At 46.4% G+C, this 22,282-nt stretch overlaps 8 protein-coding genes across 8 annotated transcripts; 5 read left to right on the top strand and 3 right to left on the bottom strand.

Moving 5' to 3' along the window:
- Positions 1-5,962: 5,962 nt before the first annotated feature.
- On the top strand, positions 5,963-9,846 carry BKA55DRAFT_594260 (uncharacterized protein; the record flags this gene model as incomplete). Its single annotated transcript, XM_046195646.1, has 6 exons — positions 5,963-5,996; positions 7,513-7,978; positions 8,016-8,108; positions 8,161-8,643; positions 8,695-9,407; positions 9,482-9,846. 6 exons carry the CDS (start codon positions 5,963-5,965, stop codon positions 9,844-9,846), a joined length of 2,154 nt encoding a protein of 717 aa, XP_046049420.1.
- A 454-nt stretch (positions 9,847-10,300) lies between these two features.
- Positions 10,301-11,200, top strand: BKA55DRAFT_372765 (uncharacterized protein). The gene is made up of 2 exons (XM_046185900.1): positions 10,301-10,661; positions 10,712-11,200. Exons 1-2 carry the CDS (start codon positions 10,366-10,368, stop codon positions 10,803-10,805), a joined length of 390 nt encoding a protein of 129 aa, XP_046049419.1. The 5' UTR covers positions 10,301-10,365; the 3' UTR covers positions 10,806-11,200.
- Positions 11,201-11,320: 120 nt separating this feature from the next.
- BKA55DRAFT_690337 (uncharacterized protein) lies at positions 11,321-11,990 on the bottom strand (the record flags this gene model as incomplete). The annotated part of the gene is made up of 2 exons (XM_046199484.1): positions 11,321-11,575; positions 11,634-11,990. The coding sequence occupies 2 exons, from the start codon at positions 11,988-11,990 to the stop codon at positions 11,321-11,323; spliced, it is 612 nt and encodes a 203-aa protein (XP_046049418.1).
- A 406-nt stretch (positions 11,991-12,396) lies between these two features.
- BKA55DRAFT_512192 (AP complex, mu/sigma subunit) lies at positions 12,397-13,019 on the top strand (the record flags this gene model as incomplete). Its single annotated transcript, XM_046187785.1, has 2 exons — positions 12,397-12,465; positions 12,519-13,019. The coding sequence occupies 2 exons, from the start codon at positions 12,397-12,399 to the stop codon at positions 13,017-13,019; spliced, it is 570 nt and encodes a 189-aa protein (XP_046049417.1).
- A 146-nt stretch (positions 13,020-13,165) lies between these two features.
- BKA55DRAFT_512296 (uncharacterized protein) lies at positions 13,166-13,699 on the bottom strand (the record flags this gene model as incomplete). Its single annotated transcript, XM_046187790.1, has 3 exons — positions 13,166-13,279; positions 13,331-13,401; positions 13,456-13,699. 3 exons carry the CDS (start codon positions 13,697-13,699, stop codon positions 13,166-13,168), a joined length of 429 nt encoding a protein of 142 aa, XP_046049416.1.
- A 338-nt stretch (positions 13,700-14,037) lies between these two features.
- On the top strand, positions 14,038-17,708 carry BKA55DRAFT_511314 (uncharacterized protein; the record flags this gene model as incomplete). Its single annotated transcript, XM_046187696.1, has 4 exons — positions 14,038-14,130; positions 14,162-14,646; positions 14,700-16,278; positions 16,554-17,708. The coding sequence occupies 4 exons, from the start codon at positions 14,038-14,040 to the stop codon at positions 17,706-17,708; spliced, it is 3,312 nt and encodes a 1,103-aa protein (XP_046049415.1).
- Positions 17,709-20,614: 2,906 nt separating this feature from the next.
- BKA55DRAFT_690333 (uncharacterized protein) lies at positions 20,615-20,930 on the top strand (the record flags this gene model as incomplete). Its single annotated transcript, XM_046199483.1, has 2 exons — positions 20,615-20,714; positions 20,782-20,930. The coding sequence occupies 2 exons, from the start codon at positions 20,615-20,617 to the stop codon at positions 20,928-20,930; spliced, it is 249 nt and encodes an 82-aa protein (XP_046049414.1).
- Positions 20,931-21,201: 271 nt separating this feature from the next.
- Positions 21,202-21,958, bottom strand: BKA55DRAFT_539663 (uncharacterized protein; the record flags this gene model as incomplete). Its single annotated transcript, XM_046190164.1, has 2 exons — positions 21,202-21,579; positions 21,761-21,958. 2 exons carry the CDS (start codon positions 21,956-21,958, stop codon positions 21,202-21,204), a joined length of 576 nt encoding a protein of 191 aa, XP_046049413.1.
- Between the last annotated feature and the right edge of the window lie 324 nt (positions 21,959-22,282).

Genomic DNA, 22,282 nt, shown 5'->3' with positions numbered 1-22,282 from the left:
GATTAGGAACAAGAATAACTAGTCAAAGAGCTTGCTAGGCTCAACTGAAAATATCCTTAACTATGCTACACTTGTCTAGATATTTCTGTCACTTAGGGTTAAGATCCCCCGTTTTCTGCATCCCATAGACATGTACTACGTACGATGTAGTATGCCTTATCCTAACCCAGAATTTACCCATGTGATAATCCCATGAGAACTAAGGTCATTCATGCATGTGGCGCAACACCATTCATGTTCGTTATCTTGTGACTGCGTTTACTATATCTCAACTGTCTTTTTGAGGCAGTGATGCCGTTGCGACAAGCTAATCGGTGTTCTCTGAGCTTGGCACGTATAGTGGTGATGACCAAGGGGCGAATATTCTTATCTTCCGGAAACTAGTTTCTGTCCTCGAGAGTCCTCGTCTTCGGTATCAGCAATACTATCGTCGAGTGCTCATTATGTCCAGCTGAATTGGTTGTACATCATGAGACAGTTTCCGTGTCGTGCAAAAGTCTGAAACACCGGCCTTATCTTACCAGGCAACATAGTATTCCAAGTACCACAGCAACTAAAAATTCATTCCTGGGTTGGATACAATCCGTAAGTTTATGAATTTTGCGACACGTTGCGCAATCGCAAAATTGAAAAACTATAGGTATAGGGTATCCGGCTCAAGTCTAGCTCAATTTATAGTCATTAGAAAGATAAAACTAAGTTAAGCAGCATATCACTATTGACATGCATATCAGCCGGCCCAGATAATTGTCTTGGGTATGTGGTGGTGCTCTTGAGGCTGAAGCTTTTTGGTGAAATTCCCGGACATGTCTGACGAGTAAACATGATCATGGCATTGGAACCGTAATACACGAACAGATCATTTCAACCAGTGACATTTTTGATCAAACTGTCATACAATATGGCCTAAATAAACTGTAATGAGGCGCGAACATGCCAAAATGTTGGCTTGAAAGGTATTCAAGAGGGTCATGGATGTACGTTGCTTGAGCTATGACTACGAAAAGCCAACCAGAATCACTGCCTAAGCCCTATGTGCCCCTTGAAAATTGGCACTTGCCGCTATTCTACACGAGCTGTGGCAGAGTCTGTGGCTATGTGTATATGGATACAAGATGTTAAGTAATCTCAAGTTGGGATTCTCAGCTGAACGTATGCTACCCAAGGGGACACAATGACATACAAGCTGAAGGTTGAAGATAGGAAACACGAATATGCGTACTAAAAGGGACCTCGGGCTGCCTAACCTTAACTCTTAGTTATATTTACCATGAGGCCGGCGGAAGTTCGTAGTTACAGAGCACCCCTATTAATGGAACAGATGATGACGATTACTACCACAAACACATAATGAACAGGAAACAAACGAGAGAAAACTTGGGAAAGTATTATGTAGCATTAGGTGTCATCACGTAAATGAGATCAGGCTTCCTATTCCTGTCGAAATGGTTTCTTTTCAGAGGTCCAAGCACACCGCGACCCATCTGCAGGCAGCAGAGAGCCCGACTAGAACAATTGTTTCTTTTACACAAACGTCAGTAACAGAAAACACTTGAGCAGTAGAGTAAACCAGCTTCTTGTATACGGGCTTGATGCCACGGACTATTAGACATCATCGACCTGTCGAACCAGAATACTGGCTGACTAGTATAATTCAGTGACGAACAGCTTTGAGCGTCCGAGCCACGACTGCAAGTAAATACATAAGAAGTCTATCAAATTAACAGTATTCTTAAGCTAAGATGTCTTGCCGACTTCCGAAGGTTATGATTCAATGCGAGCAAGGTCTTCGTCAAACGAGTTCCTCGATAATAAACGTATCTAGATATCGTACAAAAGAAAGCACTTTAAGGACTTGACAAAAACAGTAGCGCAGCATCTTCGGATCAAGTAAAGGCTCAAGTATGCTCAAACCGGTCGAATTGAAACGATGATTAAGTTGGTAATGGATAGCTACCCAAATTGGCATATGACTACTCCGTCCCAACTGCATGTTCATATTTTCCACAGGTTTCGTATCCATTAGCCTGCTAGACTTGTATAAGTGTGCCTATGAACAGCCCGGCACCAATCACACAAAAGGTCATACTGGGCTTTTCGAGCTTGAGCAGGAATAAATTACACAAATTCATCATGAACCGTTTTCAGACCGTTCTCACAGTTCACAGGGCTACCTTACTTACTACATCCTTGCTTTTGTTACTGATCCTACTTGTGCCCAACCAAAAGATCTGAAATGAAGTTCGCAGTAGTGAGAATTACACATATAATATTTGTTGTAGGTAATTTAAGCTTTGCCGGTTTCGTTTATGAGGAATTCCATGTATTTCCGCAATTCACAGCTTATGCTTATCTCTTTAAGCGGCATAAGACTGCCACAGGTCACTTACCCCGCTTTTTTGCAGGTACCTGCAGGGTATATAAAGTTCCCGTCAGACAGCTTCTTCTTTTAATACTACCAAAATCATTAAAACCCTTATATAAATTGACCTTAATAAGTCTTGATTAAAATAATAAGCTCCTAAGAGATATATATATTAGATAATTATAGCTTTAATAGCCTGCCTTTTATAGTAGCTATTAATAACCTTACTAGCGCAACTAATATTCTGCCTAAAGAGGGCTATAGTAATGATTTTTAACCTTTTAATATAAAATATCGTGATTTTTAAATTAACCCTCTACCCTAGCTACTACTTAAATTATTTTAGCTTTTTATACCTATTTCCCTTATATAGTTATAGGTTAAATATATTAAAGACTAGGCTTCTTTCTGCGCTAATAATAGCATTAAAGATAGCTAGAATACCCCCCTTTCTAACTACTTATGCTTATATACTTAAGAAGGCATCTCTACTTTAATAGCTTATATATAGCTTAGTATTCTTATTTACCTAGGAATTTATAGGGAAATATTTCTTATAGACTATTAAAAGGCCCCTAACCTAAGAGATTAGCGCCCCCTTTATTTATTTATAAAGTTTATGCTATTATAGAAGTTTAAGCTAATTATATAGTATTTTTATACTTTTAATTATACTAATCTTAATATAAGTAATAAGAAGGATCTTTTAAAGACCTTTTAAGTAGCTAAAGAGTAGTCTAAATATATATAAAGGGTATTTATTAAGCTCTATTATCTAGGGACTAATCTAACTATAGATAAGTATATAGTCCCTTTTATAGGCAGATTAAAAGAGATAATGCTTATTAAGGGAAAGCCTATACTAGTAGGCTTTAAAATCTAGGTTATTGCGCAATAAGGCTACTTTCTATAATAACTTTAGCATATAAAGGCATTACTAATTATAGCTATAACAGTTAAGGTAGAAGATATACTAATGCTATATGGCAAGAAGGGGAAGCTATAAACCGAGATCCCTCTTAGTAATATATAAAGCGTTATAGTTTACCTACTAAAAAGGCTATTAATATAGACATATTATATCTTTATAAATAACCTCTTCTTATTACTATAGCTCTTCTACCTACTTTAGTAGCTTAAATATAGGGCTATAGGCACGGCATGCCCTAATTGCAGCATTACTATCGAGATAAAGTAGATAAAAAAGACTAAGAAGCTTCTTAATAGTAAGCTATTATTATTTAATAAGGTATATTTAATCCTAATAAAGGATAAATAGGTATAAATAACTTTTAGCTATATTTCCCTTATTAACCTATCTCTTTTCCTTCCCTTTAAGTCCTTTAAATTACTTAAAAAGATAGCTCTATAATGCTTTTCCTTTTAACTATATATAGCACAGCCCCTCTTAACTACATACTAAAAGAGAGGAAATTGCCTGCTAAAAGAGGCATAAAGGCAGAGGCATAGCGCCTAAAGGAGGTCTTTAATAGAGATTAGGCTAGGATAATCCCTATTCCTTCTATTGCCGCTTAGTATAATAATAAAATAAATTATATAAATTGCAGTAATTAGATAAGATCCTATTTATTATATTAGTATTATTTCTGGCATAATCTTTAGCAGGTATTACTTTAGTCTTTCCTCCTTAATATTATATTTGCAAATAGCTTTATTTTATAGAAGAAGACCTAATACCCTTATTAGAAGCCTTATAGCATACTTCAAGACTAGAAAGAGGCTATTTATAATGCCATTTTTAATAAGTATAGCACCAATAGCGGCATAAGGAAGAGATACTATATAGGGAAGGAAAAAGACAGTAAGGATCTTGAAGCACGGCAAATTTACCTATAAAGAGATATCAATCATATCTATAGAGGTAGAAAAAGCTCCTCTCCTTACTTGGCTTACAAAGGCCTCCGGCAGGGGCAGCCTCGGCCAAAAAAGCGAAGAAAAGGAGGCTATCTATAGCCAATATCAGGAAATCAGCAGCGGTTACAGACTAGGTACGGCTGCAAAGTATATAATATAGCTATTTATAATAATGCTGACTGTTAGTACTTATATTATATGCCATTTTAGGTGTAGGTAGAGGTACTGGCTGTTACGGTCATTTTGATTGGCTCCCTACCCTGGTCGTGACCCCGTGGCAGTCTTATGCCGCTCAAAGAGATAGTCCGAAGCCTGTGATTTACCCATGGCAACTCCACAATATCTCTTCCATCATGCTCTTAATAGTAAAGCAAGAGATATCACTCATCAGAGAAGATAGAACCAAGCATATGAAGAAAGACAGAGTCAGTAACAGCCAGATTCAGTTCCTAAGTCTTCTTTTTGCATGTTTTTTTGACCAGTGCGTACGCATATACATTACACGATGCACGATTACTACGAATCAAGGTCTCGTCTGACAAGAGGCTGGACCCTGACATAAAATCACGCGGTTAGTGGAACAAGGGGGCCAATGTAATTCGACAGTTTGACAGCTTGTTTTCAACGGGTCGGTCAACATTAGATCGTCATGTTTTAATCTTTCAACCTTGCTACATCCTAGTGGCTATGATAGCACGGCCCATCGTTGAGCTTCGACGCATAAACTTCCCGATACGCATTGCTCATTCAAAGCAAAGGTCCGTATTGCTTTCGGAAATAAGTAATTGGGCTACAATCTATCAAGTCAACAACCATTGCGAAATCTGCAAAGGTGAACATCTCGCATTTGACAAATCGATAATGGATCCTGTCCAGTCCCACAGGAGTCAATACTGGAGATCCAGTGACGTAGTTTGGATCCACCACGAGTCAAGCGGGCCCGCCAACATCAATATCTCAAGAAGACGATAGGCGGAAGACCAAATCACTGCGAACCTGAATTTACCCTGGATTACTGGTTGTGTGAGTGGAACTCGAAGAAGATTGAGATTTCAGTATTCCCTCTTTGCGGTAGCGTATCCTGGGGGTGGAGGACCAAGTACTTGAAGAGTACATCGGTTCTTATATCTGCCATAAAAGTCTGGGGGTTACTTAGTTTGTGGAGAGAATATCCTCGTGAACATTGAATTCGCGGGGAAACACCAACGATTTGAACCGGCTGCTTTTAATATTGGATCTTGGTCAGGATTGCGTTGATCTGGGGTTACAAACGTTGTATCGTGAGCAGCCCCGAAGTCTCATGGCAAAAGACGAGCGGGAAGCCAATGGCTCACCTTCCACCAAAACATCTCAAGTTGCAAATGAGGAAAAATAAAGCGCATGAACTGCATGTCCTGTCAGGAGGGAATTACTGGAACCTGCATATTTCCAGGTTCCAGTTGCACTCATAGTCACACTCGAGTTCCAACTGAATGGGTAACAGGGCATGTGACTGGCTATGCTTGCACAGCCTTGACTGTGATTACGAGTCAGATCTAGCAGCGCTTCATCTGACTTGTCTCAGCTGAAGAGAGATCTTTTCAGAGTGGCATCCTTCTTTTGCTCCCCATTAATTGACAGAAATAGTGGTTTCTATTGACGAAGCTGCCTGTGAACCCCCACTATATGGCTGTCTTGGCTCTATAACGCGTCCACACACCCCACACTTCACGATAGTTCGAAATGACCTACGACGGACGGCAAGCTTGCCCCGAGCGTCTATAGTAGAACGCGTGGAGAAGTGCCCGCTTGTGAACGTGGAGTCTGCTAGAGACATTCTTATCGAGTTCACAAACTGCATGGATGTGAAAGTACTGTAAGACCGTTGAAATCCAGAGTTTAAGGCTGGCAGAGATGAGCCATTATTACCCCTGAGAAAACGGTAGAAATTGAAACTGGATAGAGCGAACTGACTGATGATCATGCAATCAAGCAAGATTAGAGATTGGGTAAAGTGGAATCGCTACCGTACTTGAGATAAAGTAGCGAGTATGGAGATCAGATACAGACAGCCCAGGCAGTACAGTGCAACAATTGGATGCAATGCAGTAATTACCCAGAGATCCTCCATCTTAATCTGACAGCCCAGGCCAGGCAAACGCGACTTTGACCTCCTGAAAGCCTCCCCTGAACGGCAAACTCCCGTACATACTATTTTCCAGCAGCCGTCCCCTTGCTTGCTCTCGATCGAGTTTTAGTCGTCGACTTGTCCTGTCCCTCAAGTTGCTGCCCTTCCTTCATCTTGAACAGCATTTTTCTTCATCTTCATTCCCCCTTCTTTACCAACCTTCATCCATTATCATCAATTCACCTCTTTTGCGCCGTTTTCCTCACCCTTAAGTCGATCATTTTCCCCCCTACGTATCGCTTGCACATTTTCGTGATCGCTGCCCCTGCTGCTGTCTCGCCTGACCATTATTGAGATTTGTCACTTGGTGCAGCAACTGTCCGCTTGAGCTCCTATCCAGTCTCAATCGTGGTCATCTGCCTATCGTCCACTGCACCAACCCCAGCCAGCTACAGCTTACCTCCGCGTGCTGCACTCCAGCTTCTCCCCAGCTGCGACTCCATCCTCGGCAGTTTGGTCTTGTCTAGTTCGTTCTGTTTCTGAAGATCGTTCATCAATTCAGCCAAAGGGCCCATCACAGCGCTTTGCTTGTCGATTATTACCGCCCATTCCGCCTGTACCGCATCGCAAGCTCACGCACACGCAATTTGTCCAAAGTCACTCCAAAGTACCTGATCCCCAAATCTACGCTGCCGAGTGACGCAGTTTGAGTTACCACCAACCAGGGGTCCCAACAAACCCAGAAGAACAAGGCCTGATACAGCGTATCTCAACTGACTAGGAACCCACCTCACAGCCCAATTGAACCCGCGCCTCAGTCAGGTATCACTATCTTTTGCTGTGTTTACCAGTCAACTTTTTTTTACCGATCGAATCCTACCATAGACGCCGATAGACCCTGATTCCGTACCGTCCACACCCCGGTCACCCGACCCCATCTTTCCCATTCCCCTCCGTCTATCGCTGGGCCGTTCGAGGTGCCGATGACCTCGTTGTCTCTCGGCCTTTCCCCTTCTCTTTCCGTACCTTTTACCTTCAATCTCTCTGCAGACGGGCGCTGCTGCTTAACAGCCCCATCTTCCCAAAATTCCTCCCTCAAAGTCTTCACGTCTTCCCTCAAACATTCCTCTACGGACCCTTCGTCCTGATAATCAACAACACCAAGACCCGGATTCACAAGCGACGTCATTGCTCGCGTCCCGCAACGACCACGATCGTGACTACGACGACGATAGCGACGATAACCGCCAACACCACCCCGACGTAGCCAAGTCTCATCGCCGCTCGTCTCAGTCTGGCTCCGAATCGTCGTGGACCGATACCGGTGATATTGGCGAGCAGCTGGCCGACGAGCACGACCCTGTTCGTCTACAGCTCTCTTCAGACGTTGAGGACGAACTTCTGGCCAACGTTCATCGCCGACATCCCAAGCACGGCAACCAGAAGAGGGTTCGCATCCAGGACTCACATCACCACCGTCATTCTCAGTCGCGATCTGCCCTTATCAACAAGGAGGCTATCGAGGTTCCTAACTTCAACCCCCCAGGTCCCTCCCGCGCTGAACGTGTACTCGGCGCCATCATGGCTGGACGTACAGGTTCAATCCATGGCCTAACAGGCAAGGCCCTGATGTAAGATCATGTACTCTCGTCACTTGCAATGTCATAGACTGACCTCTACCAGCTACTTCACCAGTATCTTCGTATCACTCGGTGTTTTCCTTTTTGGATATGATCAGGGTGTCATGTCAGGAATTATCACGTAAGTTCCAATGCCCGCTGAACTCTTTTTGGTTTAACTAATCGATTACTAGTGGACCATACTTTATGGATTACTTTGATCACCCTTCCAAAGCATACGTTGGTACTATGGTTGCTATCTTAGAGATTGGTGCATTCATCACTTCCCTAATGGTCGGTCGCATTGGCGACATCATCGGTCGACGACGCACCATCTTCTACGGGTCTTGCATCTTCTTCGTTGGAGGTGCTCTCCAGACTCTGGCTACTTCTATGCCCATGATGATGGCTGGACGTTTCGTTGCCGGTTTCGGAGTTGGTATGCTCTCGACCATTGTGCCTGTTTATCAGTCTGAGATCTCGCCCCCTCACAACCGAGGAAAACTGGCATGTATTGAGTTCACAGGAAATATCGTCGGTTACTCAACATCTGTCTGGGTTGATTATGGCTGCGGCTTCATTGAGAGTGACTATTCTTGGCGCATCCCCCTTGGACTGCAATGTTTCATGGGTGCTCTCCTTGGACTCGGCAGTCTGGTCATTGTTGAATCGCCTCGGTTAGTCAATCATATTAGGTGTGTGTTGAAGTAGCTTGCTAATTTTTACAGATGGCTTTTGGACAACGACCATGATGAGGAAGGTATGGTGGTCATTGCTAACCTGTACGGCGGTGGCGACATTCATGATCCCAAGGCTCGAGATGAATATCGCGAAATCAAGATGAACGTCCTTCTTCAACGCCAGGAAGGCGAGCGAACATACAAGGACATGTTCCGTCGATACAAGACCCGAGTTTTTATCGCCATGTCCGCCCAAGCGCTCGCCCAGCTTAATGGCATCAATGTCATCTCGTACTACGCACCGTACGTTTTTGAGTCTGCTGGTTGGGTTGGTCATGACGCTGTCCTCATGACTGGTTTCAACAGTCTCACATATCTCATGTCAACAATTCCTCCGTGGTACCTGGTGGATCGTTGGGGCCGACGCAAGATCCTTCTTTCTGGTGCCACGGCCATGGCTATCTCACTATCGCTCATCTCTTACTTCCTCTTCCTCGACATCAAGTGGACTCCTCGATTAGTTGTTTTGTTCGTCATGATCTACAATGCCGCTTTTGGTTACTCATGGGGACCTATTCCCTGGCTCTATCCTCCCGAGATTCTCCCTCTCAGCATTCGATCAAAAGGTGCCAGTCTGTCAACAGCAACCAACTGGGCGGCTAACTGGCTTGTGGGTGAGATGACGCCTATTCTCCAGGAATGGATCAAGTGGCGCATGTATCTGGTTCATGCGTTCTTCTGTGTGGCCAGTGTTGTCATTGGTAAGTTCTCTTGTCATGTCTATGCTGATACGATCGCATTGCTGACATATTATAAGTATACTTTATTTACCCAGAGACCTGTGGTGTGCGCCTGGAGGACATGGACTCGCTCTTTGGAGACGCCAGTACCGTCGCTGGTACTCCTTCGCTACACGGCACTGAAACCGGTTCTTTGATGAGGGCCGGATCTCCTGTAGGATCCTCTCGAGGGCTTATTGGACCCTCATCTGCTATCCCCGGGCTTTCTCTCGACCCCCCCGCGATCGACGATGACATCAAGTCCCAGATGCAGACCGGTGGCGATGAACGAAGTATTGGTGGCTGGCTATCAAGAGTGGTCGGACGAAACAGGTCCGATAGTGGCAGCAGCGCGCAAGGTCGCTATGCTCCTCTTGGCCAACAAGAAGAAGGCCGAGAAGGCCGACGTGATGACTATTGATGAAGTGTTTTAGAGTTGGTCTATAAGAATACCTGCATATAGATGGCGCACAAGGCGCAGGATGCGTTACCGCCAGGATAAGATAGCACAACGATCGCCTTGAAGGATACCGGAGTCACTTGATGGGAAAGAATCAATTAAATGCGCCAGGGTCTAAAGGAGACTTACGAAACGAAGTTGATGTGCGTGTTTTTGGATGAGGATCGCTGCATTTACTTTAAAGATCTATGGATCGATATATTTAGACCGAATTTTCATGGAGTTAGACGGCTGATAATGGCCTGTATACCATAAATAATGAGAGAAGCGGCTTGATACATATGAAGAAGTAGCCGTGTTGAAGAAAGTGTTGTCGCATCCTTTGTCTACGTTAGGTACCTACCATAGGTATTTGCTCTTACAGGTTGTTGTCATGAAACCGAATTGTCCATGATAGCTAAAGTGGGTCCATTACAACTTCTCACTCATCGTAACTGGAACACCAATGACATTCAAACTTTCTATCCAAATTCTGCAAGCATGGCTACCCCGACTGAGATAAGACATGCGTACCGACATCTATATCGAAATCTTCTCAAGGCAGTGCAATACACAATTCCCGCTCGCTTCGTAGCTCGCGATCAACTCCGGAGGGCCTTTCGTGAGCCAGGTGCCACATATGATGGACGGGGCATCAAGCGAACCATTTGGTTTCTCCAGGCGGCAGCGAAAGAGAAGGGGTTGGAGCATAAGATCTTGAAGAACTTATTGCGAGTTCGGCAGATGAGATTCCGAAAAAAGGATTACTCGGCTTATGATCCGTTGAAACATGCAGAGTGAGTCTGAATCAATTTTCCTGAGTGAGCAGTGCTTATGTTACGCCTAGACGTGAGATGAAAGAAGCGAATGCGACTGCGTATAATCATTATGATATGACGGTCGCTATGCTTAATAAAACTATGGGCATTTGTCTCCGTTGAAATCACTCGAGGCTCCCTCAAGTTAATGAGAGGAAGAGCAATCCACTACGCCCAGGACTTGCCTCGGAAAACTGCGGTAGTTGAAGGACTTGGAATACAGACGCACGGAGATCAAGTTCTAAGACCAAGAAGGAAGAGACACACTGATTCCTATTTTGCCATCAAAGGCCTGAAATATTGTCGAAGCTCCCTTAGCAGCTCTTCACCGGGAAGATGGAAGGGACCTGTACATCAACTGTACTATATACACGGGGCAAAAGTAGTCGCATGGATGATGGCAGATCTTGGACGGAATAACCGGCAAATTATTTGCATACGTTCTCACTTGGGAATTCCCAATTCCCCGAACGAAGGGACCTTAAATAGTACATGTACAATACATCGAACATAAATCGCAACCCTCACTAGGCTAACCGAAGCCCTCAACGCCTTCATAAATGCTTTTCCTTTGTCGGTGATAGTCTTCTCCTTCAATCATGCTTGCTGGGTCTTTTATCGGCATTCGGGAGGAAGCTCTACTCCTCGCTCGGAACGTCAATGTCGACACCAAGCTCCTCAGAGAAAACCTGGTTTAGGCTGGATCCATCACGAACGTAGATCCAGTCACCCACGGCTGTGCCCTCTTTCTCGTTCTGGCCCTCGCCGAAGAGGCACCAGTCGTAGCGCTTAGGGCCAGAGATGGGGGATGACAACCAGATCTGCTTATTGGGGGGCTGTTTGTTGATGATGTACGTGCCCTTGTCAGGCCAGCTGATGCTGAGGACTCCAGCCTGTAGATAAATGCATTAGCTAATGGGCTTGGATGATAATCGCATAAGTTATACGTACTGAGAAGTCGACGTCAATGTCTTCTCGCTGATCCTGGAGTTCCTCAAACTTGCCGACAACATTATCGAGGTACTCGTCCGCAAGGTCATGGTACTCTTGCTCAGTAATATCGGCCACAACAGCATTCTGATGGATCTCTTCGGTTGCGTTCAAAGGCTTGGCAGGATTCTCAGTATCAGGCATGATACCCCGCTTGCTGGAAACAGTAGTCGAGAAGCATTTTTGCGAAAGTGTCGATCGGACAGAAAGGTGTGGGATTACAGGAGCAATACGGAAGCTTGAGCGGCAGACGGGTGTTGAAGAGCGGATCGCTCGCGAAGCCAAGCGGGAAGCTTGAAATGCGATTTGTCGGGACATTTTGTTTGTTCGAAGATCAACTTCCAGAAATTGCGTGCTGATTATGATATTAAATGGTTAGAAAGGGCCCGTAAATGAGAATCAGAATGGCATTCGCAGTGACGTGCTCGGTCAATCGCTGTTATTCAGAAGATGAACGAATTGAAGTAACCAAGCTCCCCCGCGGTCTGGATAAGTGCAGCTGCCAGGTGTGACTGACCAATTGCACCATGAATTTCGTCAGTGGAGGTACGTACCGGGATTGCAGCTCCCGCATCCCGTCATCAGCTCCGCGTCTTCATTGCAGACACATGCCCCACCATTAACCACTTCAACCTACAATACCATACGAACTCAAACCTTACCTACTTCACTAGGTCATCTACATTGGTTTGTGTGAGGGCATGAAGAGCCCCTGTCCTTAATCATGATCAATGCCTTTCTGGTCTTCAACGGCCAAGGTCAGCCACGTTTGACCAAGTTCTATACCCAATTGGTATGCTTTATCCCCTCCAGCCTTGTCGCCAGAAACTCAGATGCGCCTCATAGGAAACGAGTATACAACAGCGCCTCATCTCCGAAATATTTACCCTCGTCTCGAATCGACCGGCTGGATCCTGCAACTTCTTACCCCTTCCACCTCTGCTCGCCGCTTCGGGCACCTCCCACACCTCCTCGGAAGAACAGAACGATGTTCCAACACTAGTAACATATCGCAACTATGCGACCCTTTATTTCATCGTCATCTCTACATCGACCGAATCGCCGCTTGCCCTTATTGATCTGATTCAAGTCTACGTGGAGGCCCTTGACAAGCTCTTCGAGAATGTCTGCGAGCTGGACTTGATCTTCAATTTCGAAACCCTGCATTCTACCTTGTCGGAAATGATAATAGGGGGCGTGGTAATAGAGACAAACCTGGATCGCATTGTCTCAGGGGTAAAGGCGCAAGGAACGGTCGCGAAGAGACCTGTTAACGAAGGCAGAGGACCTACTGGCCTGGGAAGTGGGCTTGGCATGGGTGCCAACTTTGCTTGGACTGGGCGATGAAAATTACGACTATTCAGAGGGAAGAACGAAATGCATGATAGAGCGGATTACACGATGTGTCTGCCTGTTGAGATATCCATATATGTTTTGTCTCTACGAGACTAACGCCGAACTCCAAGTATTGAATAATATACATATAGAATACACTATTTTGATTCTGGCTCGTCCTTTGGGGGATGGAAGGGCGGCGCATCTGGTCGTCGTTCGTATCGCTTCTCGGGATCGACTGTGCCAAAGAGATATTGTGTCTTTTTTCGAATCTGATGATCGCGTTAGCAGTGCTTAGTTCTTCTACGATCACATATACGAACCTCTTCAGAAGGCTTATACTTCTGACCCCACCATTCGAACTCGGAGTAGAAGCAGATCCAGATCAGTGCAGCTAGAACTCGAGTTAGACAATAGCCCAGAAATGATTGCATGAGGATAATCTCACCTACAATTGTCAAGAGCTGAGCAGTCTTGACAAATTTCACCCATCGCGGTGCTCGACTTGCTAGTATGATGCGACGTTTGTACTTCTTCTCAAACCGGAGTTGTTGCTGGACAGTAAGCTGCTTGAAGTTGGGAGGCCACACTTTTCGGGCCTTGTAAGGATTAGTTGCCACCGTTAAAGGAGCCTTCTTAAGAAGACTATCCTTTGAAGATGAGGCCATGCGCCTGATTAATGTGGGGAACATTGTGATTAAGTCGTTTTGGACCTCGAGTGACTCAATGGTTCAAGACATGAAGCTTCGCATGATGGATGTCGTTGGCGTTGGAGAATCTCCAATAAGCGCCACATCACCGCCACACAAACTGCCCCACTCACTAGCCACTTTGACGCACTATGAGTGCCCCGCGATTTTCACCCCTCCTTCTCAAGTCCGATTCAATCCCTTGCAAACAGTGACTCAAAAATTTCCACGGAATTTCGAAGTGCGTATTACTCACTCAACCTTCATATATCAACATACTGTTGGAGGAAGAAAACTGACAATACTTTCTCCTTCTTCACAGGTCTCGTCCATTTGCGACCATGGCTTCTACTGATTCCGTTCCCAAGGCCATGGAGGCTCTCAACATCTCCAAGACCAAGGAGCTCAAAGGTGCAGGTCCAACTTCCTCCACCGTTATAAAGTGACCACTCTGACTATGAGCAGACTGAGAAGCGAGACACTCTGATCGCACTTGAGAAGAAATATCAACAGAAATGGCAAGACGAGAAAGTTTTCGAAGCTAATGCTCCCACCACCGATGAGGTACCCCTCCACTCCATTCCCGCCGTCGAACTCCGGGAGCAGCAGCCCAAGTTTTTTGGATGCATGGCCTACCCTTACATGAACGGAACTCTTCACGCTGGTCACTCTTTCTCCGTCAGCAAGGTCGAATTCGCCGCTGGTGTTGCACGCATGCAGGGAAAGCGAGCCCTCTTCCCCATGGGCTTCCACTGCACTGGTATGCCCATCAAGGCTTGTGCTGACAAGCTCGTCGACGAGATCAAGATGTTTGGCCAGGACTTTTCGGGCTACAAGGATGATGAGCCTGCTGTCGAAGAGAAGGCCCCCGTTGCCAAGCAGACCAAGGAGGATATCACCAAGTTCAAGGCTACGAAGGGCAAAGCTGCGGCGAAATCTGTCAAGATGAAGTAAATGGAGCTTCTGTCCTCGAAATTTTCCAACTTACTAATACGCCTCGCAGGTACCAGTTCCAGATCATGCAAGCTATCGGAATTCCTACTGAGGAAATCCACAAGTTCGCTGACCCTCAACATTGGCTTCAACACTTCCCTCCCCTGTGCAAGGAAGACCTGACCAATTTTGGTTGCCGTATCGACTGGCGTCGATCGTTTGTCACCACCGATGCTAACCCTTACTACGACGCTTTCGTTCGATGGCAGATGAACAGCCTCAAGGCGCTGAACAAGATCAAATTCGGCAAGCGATACACCATCTACTCTATCAAGGATGGTCAGCCCTGCATGGACCACGACCGAGCTGAAGGTGAGGGTGTTGGCCCTCAGGAATACACTGCCCTGAAGATCAAGGTTCTCGAATGGGCCCCCAAAGCTGCTGAGACCCTGAAGGGTAAGCTTCCGGATGGTGTCAATGTTTACCAAATCGCGGCCACTCTGAGACCTGAGACTATGTATGGCCAAACTTGCTGTTTTATTGGCCCTAAGATTATCTACGGAATCTTCAAAGTTAACGAGAGCGACTACTACTGTATGACGGAGCGGGCAGCAAAAAACATGGCGTACCAGGGTATCTTTGCTAAGGAGGGCGTCATTGAGAAGGTTGCTGAGATCATTGGCTCCGATATGGTTGGCACTCTGGTTGATGCTCCTCTCTCACTGCACAAGGAGGGAGTCCGCGTCTTGCCTATGGAGACCGTTCTCCCTACAAAGGGTACTGGAGTTGTCACTTCTGTGCCTTCTGACAGTCCCGATGACTTTGCTACTGTGACCGAGCTGGCTAAGAAGGCTGATTATTATGGAATCCAGAAGGAGTGGGCCGAGCTTGAGATCTTCCCCATTATCGAGACACCTAGTTACGGTGACCTCTGCGCCCCTTTCCTGGTCAAGAAGCTCAAGATTGCTTCTCCCAAGGATACGAAGCAGCTAGAGGAGGCCAAGGAGCTGGCTTACAAGGAGGGCTTCTACCAGGGTGTTCTGAAAGTGGGCGAGTTCAAGGGCGAGAAGGTTGAGGTTGCCAAGCCCAAGGTCCGACAGCAGATGATCGATGCTGGTCAAGCATTTGCCTACTCTGAACCTGAGCGCAAGGTGGTCAGCCGGTCAGCCGATGAATGTATCGTTGCTCTCATGGATCAGTGGTATCTGGACTATGGTGAGAAATCATGGAAGAAGACCGCCCTCGACTATGTTGAGAATGGCCTCAACACTTATACACCTGAAACCAAGAACAGCTTTGAAGGCGTTCTGAACTGGCTGAACCAGTGGGCTTGTGCTCGATCCTTCGGTCTTGGCTCCAAGCTGCCTTGGGACCCTCAATTCCTGGTAGAGAGTCTGAGTGACTCGACTGTTTACATGGCCTACTATACCATCGCACACCTTCTACATAAGGACATCTTTGGAAAGACAAAGGGAAGTGCCAATGTTGGACCGGAGCAAATGGTTGACGAAGTCTGGGACTACGTCTTTTGCCGCCAGGAGCTCAGTGACGAAATACTCACAAATAGCAAGATCCCCAAGAAGACCCTGGAGAGCATGCGCCGCGAGTTCGAGTACTTCTATCCTCTTGACGTGCGAGTGTCGGGCAAGGTGAGTAAAGACGAGTGTCTTCACTAAGCTATACTGAGACTAATCAACGTGTTACTTCAGGATCTTATCGCCAATCATCTCACTTTTTTCTTATATTCCCGTTTGTGGTCCCTTTTCTTTTTCCTCTTTCCTGATTTCCCCTGATTTCCCCTGATTTCCCCTGGATTTTTTTCGAATTTTTCTGACTATTTCCTTATTCCCTTACCCCTTTTCTTCAGGCAAATTCAGTATCCCTTGACTAACACTTCTCAGATTTGGCCCTATTCTCTCAAGAGTACTGGCCTCAAAGTATCCGCGCGAACGGTCATCTAATGCTCAATGGCGAGAAGATGAGCAAGAGTACCGGTAACTTCATGACTCTCCGAGACTTGACAGAGAAATACGGTGCGGATGCTTCTCGTATTGCTCTTGCGGATGCTGGTGATGGAGTCAACGATGCCAATTTCGAGGAGGATGTTGCCGATACCAACATTCTCCGATTATATACTCTCAAGGAGTGGTGCGAGGATATGGTTCGGGACCAGGATCAACTTCGAACTGGTGAGTTGAATTCGTTCCAGGATGCCTTGTTCAACAACGACATGAACGCGGTTATCAAGGAGGCTGTTGAGCAGTATGTCAACACCAACTACAAGCTGGCTTTAAAGGCTGGTCTATATGAGTTGACGAGCGCTCGTGATTTCTATCGAGAAGCCTGCGCAGCAGCCGGCTTAAAACTGCACCGCGATCTTGCCCTCCGGTATATTGAGGTACAAGCTCTGCTGCTGGCGGTCGTTGCTCCCCACTGGTCTGAGTATATTTGGCTTGAGGTGCTGAAGAATGAGGGCACTATTCATAATGCTCGATTCCCTGAGATCAAGGAGGTTGATGCTTCCCTGTCGGCGAAGCGTGATTATGTACGAAACACTGCTTCCAACGTCAACTCGGCGGAGGGTCTGCAACTGAAGAAGAAGGCCAAGGGCAAGGAGACATCGTTCGACCCCAAGAAGCCTAAGCAACTCACAATCTTTGTCACGGACAAATTTCCAGCTTGGCAAGCGAAGTACATTGATCTCTTGAAGGAGATGTGGAACGTGGAGGCCAAGTCAGTCAACGATAAGGAGCTCAATGGCAAGATTGGCAAGATGGGAGAAATGAAGAAGGCTATGCCGTTTGTGCAGAACCTCAAGAGACGACTTCAGGCCGGCGAGCCAGCGAGCGTGGTCCTGGAGCAAAAGCTGGCATTTAACGAAAAGGAGACTCTCCTGCAGATGGTTCCTGGATTGAAGCGAACTAGCGGCCTGGTTGCTTGCCACATCATCTCAGTCGAAGAGGGCAGCAAGAAGGGAACCAACCTCGAAGATGGAAAAGAGGTGGAGCTTTCAGTACCTGCAGCCGAGCATGCAGTCCCTGGACAGCCAACGTTCCATTTTGAAAATGTCGAGGCTTGAATTTAGGAGCTAAGAAAAGGAGATGATCTTGCTTGTTGTTAACATAGAATGTATGACACGAGTACGCATGCAAACTCATCGGTTGGGGTTACGTGTTCCTGCATCAGATGTGTGTACTGTATGTGGATCGATAGATCTGTGTTTTTAGTTAAAATTAGAAAAGTTGTCGATCAATTATACTAGAGACGACTTGCTTTGTTATGCCTGGCATGATTACCGTGATTTGGATTTTGATCTGGGTTGAGCTTGGTGAACCCCATGTAGGCCTCCCCCTTCGCCTCGCCTCGCCGATACTCGATACTCCGTACTCGATCCAGTAATCCGGATTATTCGGTAGGCTATTCTTGTCCGTAGGACTCGGTGCGCGCATACGCTTGCGCTGACAACACGTAGTGCTTTGCCACTATACAGTAAGCCGACAAAGTGGCAGTGATAGTGACGAGAGACGATAATAGTAATGCGGTTGATTGTGATAATTCCGTTACTTATTGCCAAGTTGCAAAGCAGTATTCCAGAACTTGACAGAACATGGTTGAGCTTACAAGGGTGAGCCAAGTGAGACAGGGGTAGTCAATAGCATCAACGAGGCGAGAGAAGGGCTTGGTGTATTGCATGGTTCGTTTCAACGACATTTAATATGTAAATTTATGTACTCATGTCGACACAGACAGTCTGACCGAGCTTCTACCTTTGGCTTTTTTCTCCGAGCGCTACATGAACAGGGCAGGGGGCAATCATTAATTTGATATTGAATATTTCCGTCTGCATCTCCAGTTGGTCTGTAACAACCCCCTGGGATTATATAACAAATAGATGCTGTCGAGAGACGTTCCGGGGCAACAAGCAGTAATAATAAACAAAAGGGGCCCCGAAAGCTTGATCATGCAAAAATATGGAGTTTTCTGGGTCGGTTAAAGGAGACAAAGATTGGAGGGGATGTTCAAATTCAAGGGACCTAGTCATCATCACTATACCTGGGCATTCTCCTCCAACCGTTGATTCAGATTAAGATACGGAATTATGGATACATTCACTGATGGGTCCCATCAATTGCGCGTCGTGCGCGGCGTGGTAGCGATGCAGGCGATGGAAGCGGTAGAGGACGGGAGCCAGGCAGGCCAGACTGCCGGGGGCAAGCTAGCAAGAAGCCGGCAGGGGAGGGAGCTTGATTTTCTATGGAACCACTATAACAAGCACGGGGCCATTCATATTCGCTGTTTTGCAGGGGGTTCTCTGGTCTAAGTGACCGACAAAGTTCAAGGCAATCGATCATGATGGAGCTTGTCGGAATGTCCGCGCTGTTTCGTTTTAATGCAATGCGCGGTAAGGGAACGATAATAGAGTAAAAGTGGCTGGACGATCATTCCTGTTTATTCCCTCTCCCTCTCCTTTTCCCCTTGACTGGTGGTTTTGTGGTTGCGGTTATGGCCGCAGCCTGGTCTGAGCTGTTTGATTCTGCTTGCGCGTCAGAACCACAATTAAAAAAATCCAACACAGATCTACAGATTATTAGTCCGAGCCGCAAAATACAATCCCAGCACTTGGTCCAGCCGCAAGATTTCAGGGCACAGGCACAGACAGGCACAGACAGGCACAGGGATATGGGGGTCTCATCTGCAACTGCGGGAGAGGGGGGAAATAGGGAACATCAGCAGCCGCTATTCGCGCAGATTCCTTGTATGTGCATAATAGGTATTATTCCGTCCATGCTTTCTACAGTATCAACAGTGAGTGGTTGGTTGGTGTTGTTGTACAGGGTCTCCAGTTATCTTGTGGTTGTTTTTAGAAACATTCTCTACCAGAATCGAGCAGTTTTTCTTCTTCTTCTTTTTCGCCTTGGTGTGGAAAGCTTGCGCAATCCACCTCCACCATTCCCAAACAAACTCACCCGCACCCAACCACGACCATTCATGAATGTTCCCTGATCTTCAAAAGTTTAGATACAGTGCAGTATACACAGAATCAAAACTTGGTTGTGTTTATGACGCAAGTCTCTTGTTGCCCAGTGAAACTGTGTAAGTTTATGGAACTGCATGGCTGATCATCTTGAGGCCTGTTCCTGTTTCCATGAATCTCTAGAGGCTGGCATGGCTGAACCTGAACGTTCTGCAGTATGGTTATGCCTGGTTGGCTGTCTTTCCCGTGGTGTGCATCCATCAAGTCAATATCTTGTCGTCCTGCATATGGCGGTAGATAGTATCAGATCTTGGTTGGTTGATCTAGCAACAATATACCGTAGTGCATAAGCATCAGCATCAGCATCAGCAGAACGGTTGGTGTGAGGCTGGGTCTGTCTATTTTTTTGTCGATTATTGAATTACTGACTATACAGCCGCGTCAAGCCTGATTGATGTACGTACTGCAGTCAGCCAGTGTAGTTTAGCATGACTCAACAGAGAGACCTTCTTTCACTGCCAACCTCAACTGACACTGTAGATTGCGTTGACTCTCTGCCTTGATTTTCAGACAGAGAAGACAACAGTCAGTGTGGGCCCTCTCAGCTCTGTAACTGACGCACCGGATCAACTTCCTCGTTGAGGCCCTGGCATCTGGTATTGGGTGATATCGAAAAATCCTGGCGGTGGAGTCATGCATAGTACAACGGTGGAACTCGAAGACACCAAAAGAAGTGGGTGGCTTGGGGTTGGGATGATGCAACCGCCCCCTGGGGCTGGTATCATGTATCATGTACTGTACAGCACTGACTGACTTTCCTCTCAATCCTTGCGAGGCTCTCAGGTATATAGGAGTCGAAGCTCCTCTACTCATCCAGACATTTTCTCATTCTCAGCATCCACTCAACAACTACTACAACTACAATCGCTACACCAACACTCGTTTAAACCCGATCTAATTCTCTTCGAACTCTTCTACCAACAACCAAACAACCTAAAACCACCATCAAAATGCACGCCTCCGCTGCCGTCCTCGCTTTCGTCGCTGTTGCGGCTGCTGCCCAGACCCCTGTGGCCCCTGTTGCTACTCCCGTCCCTACTCCCGGTGCCCGTTAGTTCCAACCCTTTCTCACGATCCTCTCTGTTCACGACAGCTCAACTAACTTCAACTTCAACAGCCACCAACGGTACTAAGCCCGGCTCTGGCTCTGGCTCTGGCTCTGGCTCCGGCTCCGGCTCCGGCTCCGGTTCCACCCCCGCCAACGGCGCTGCTGCCCTTGGCCTCAGCGGCCTTGCTGGTGCTCTCGCTGTTGCCCTTGCCCTGTAAATTTCGACATTCGGAATTGTACAGGGTTTGGTGGTTATGAGGGCATGATGTACTCTGATGCATAGCCCTGGAGGAACCGTGCTGGTGCGCGTTTAACTTTCGATGGAGATAGATTGGGAACGTTTTGTCCTGACTAGAATAGATAGACCAATGGAGCGAAGCCACCTCCAGCTATATAATACTAATCGCATACCACCATTTGATATTGTTTCTCGTGAAATATCATGTTTTTGTTTTATCACCCAGCTCACTTGAGCCTCATGGCTCCTGCTTATCTCTGAAAGCTTGGCAAGAACCCTGATTCAACGGAGTAAAAGCTGGGCGGGAAATTTATTTCCGACATGCCGTTTTGTACTGTGCTCTTATCTTTCTTGACTGGGGCCTCAATTCCTCCCTGCCTGTCGCCCTTGTAAATTAGCTGATCGTGGCGACGACATAGAGTACCGTGAACCAGCATCAGCCGGGCTTCAACGTACCCTGGAGCCTCTCTTATCCTACACAAGCAGGGATTTCCGTTCGCGTTGAGTTGAGGACGTTGCGAAAATGAAATGTCCAAGGATTCCGGAATTTGTGGCCGATTTACCGGTGTTGGGTTGGACAGAGCAGCTTCAAGCTCCTTAAAGGTGTCGTGCTCACGGCGGAACGGTGGCTGCCGTGCCGGATCTATTCGCATGGGTAGTCGCAATTTGTATGATTCTATCGTCATTCTCGCTTGACTCAAGCGGCTATAGGAACCTGGCCGCCCGAGTTGCCTGAAGTGGGAGGCTTTGGTAGGTCATCCTAAAATTGTTAACTGAAAACCACGAGCAAAATTTTGTCACAAAACATACCAAATCAAAAATGACCCGGATCATGAGACTGCAACTAGGGCACACGGCAATATCCTGCTCGTCCAGCAAATCCTCGAGTGTGATCTGAAACTTGTCGCCACAAGGACATGGGAACTGGTAAACTCCCATAGCCTCGTCAAAAGTCATATCTTCGATCTCGACCTCGTCATAGATAGAAATACCCTCGTCATCGGACATTTTGGCTGCAAGTTGATGGCTAATATGGTAGGAATAAGAAAGGTATTCTTCGTTGATGTTGAATTTATCCGAAAGGGCTCAGAAAAATTGCCCCGTGAATGCGACCAAAAATTCAGTCATCCCCGCGGAAAGTGGCACAGATCTATAAATGTGGCTGTGCTCGACTTGTGGCTGTTGAGTCAAATGTCAATCACATGCCGAGCGCAATAGGAAAGTGTGGGGAGGCTTACACCTGCCCCAGATTCATCGACCGAGGAAGCTTCTGTATGGGGAAACTGCCATCGATATCTTGGAGCTCACAAGACGTCCTTCGTCATGTCGCGC

This window comes from Fusarium redolens, assembly GCF_020744475.1.
Source record: "Fusarium redolens strain MPI-CAGE-AT-0023 chromosome Unknown BKA55scaffold_8, whole genome shotgun sequence".
NCBI classification, from domain to species: domain Eukaryota; kingdom Fungi; phylum Ascomycota; class Sordariomycetes; order Hypocreales; family Nectriaceae; genus Fusarium; species Fusarium redolens.
The sequence above is the reverse complement of the archived record's forward strand: the minus strand, read 5'-3'. Positions and strand labels throughout refer to the sequence as shown.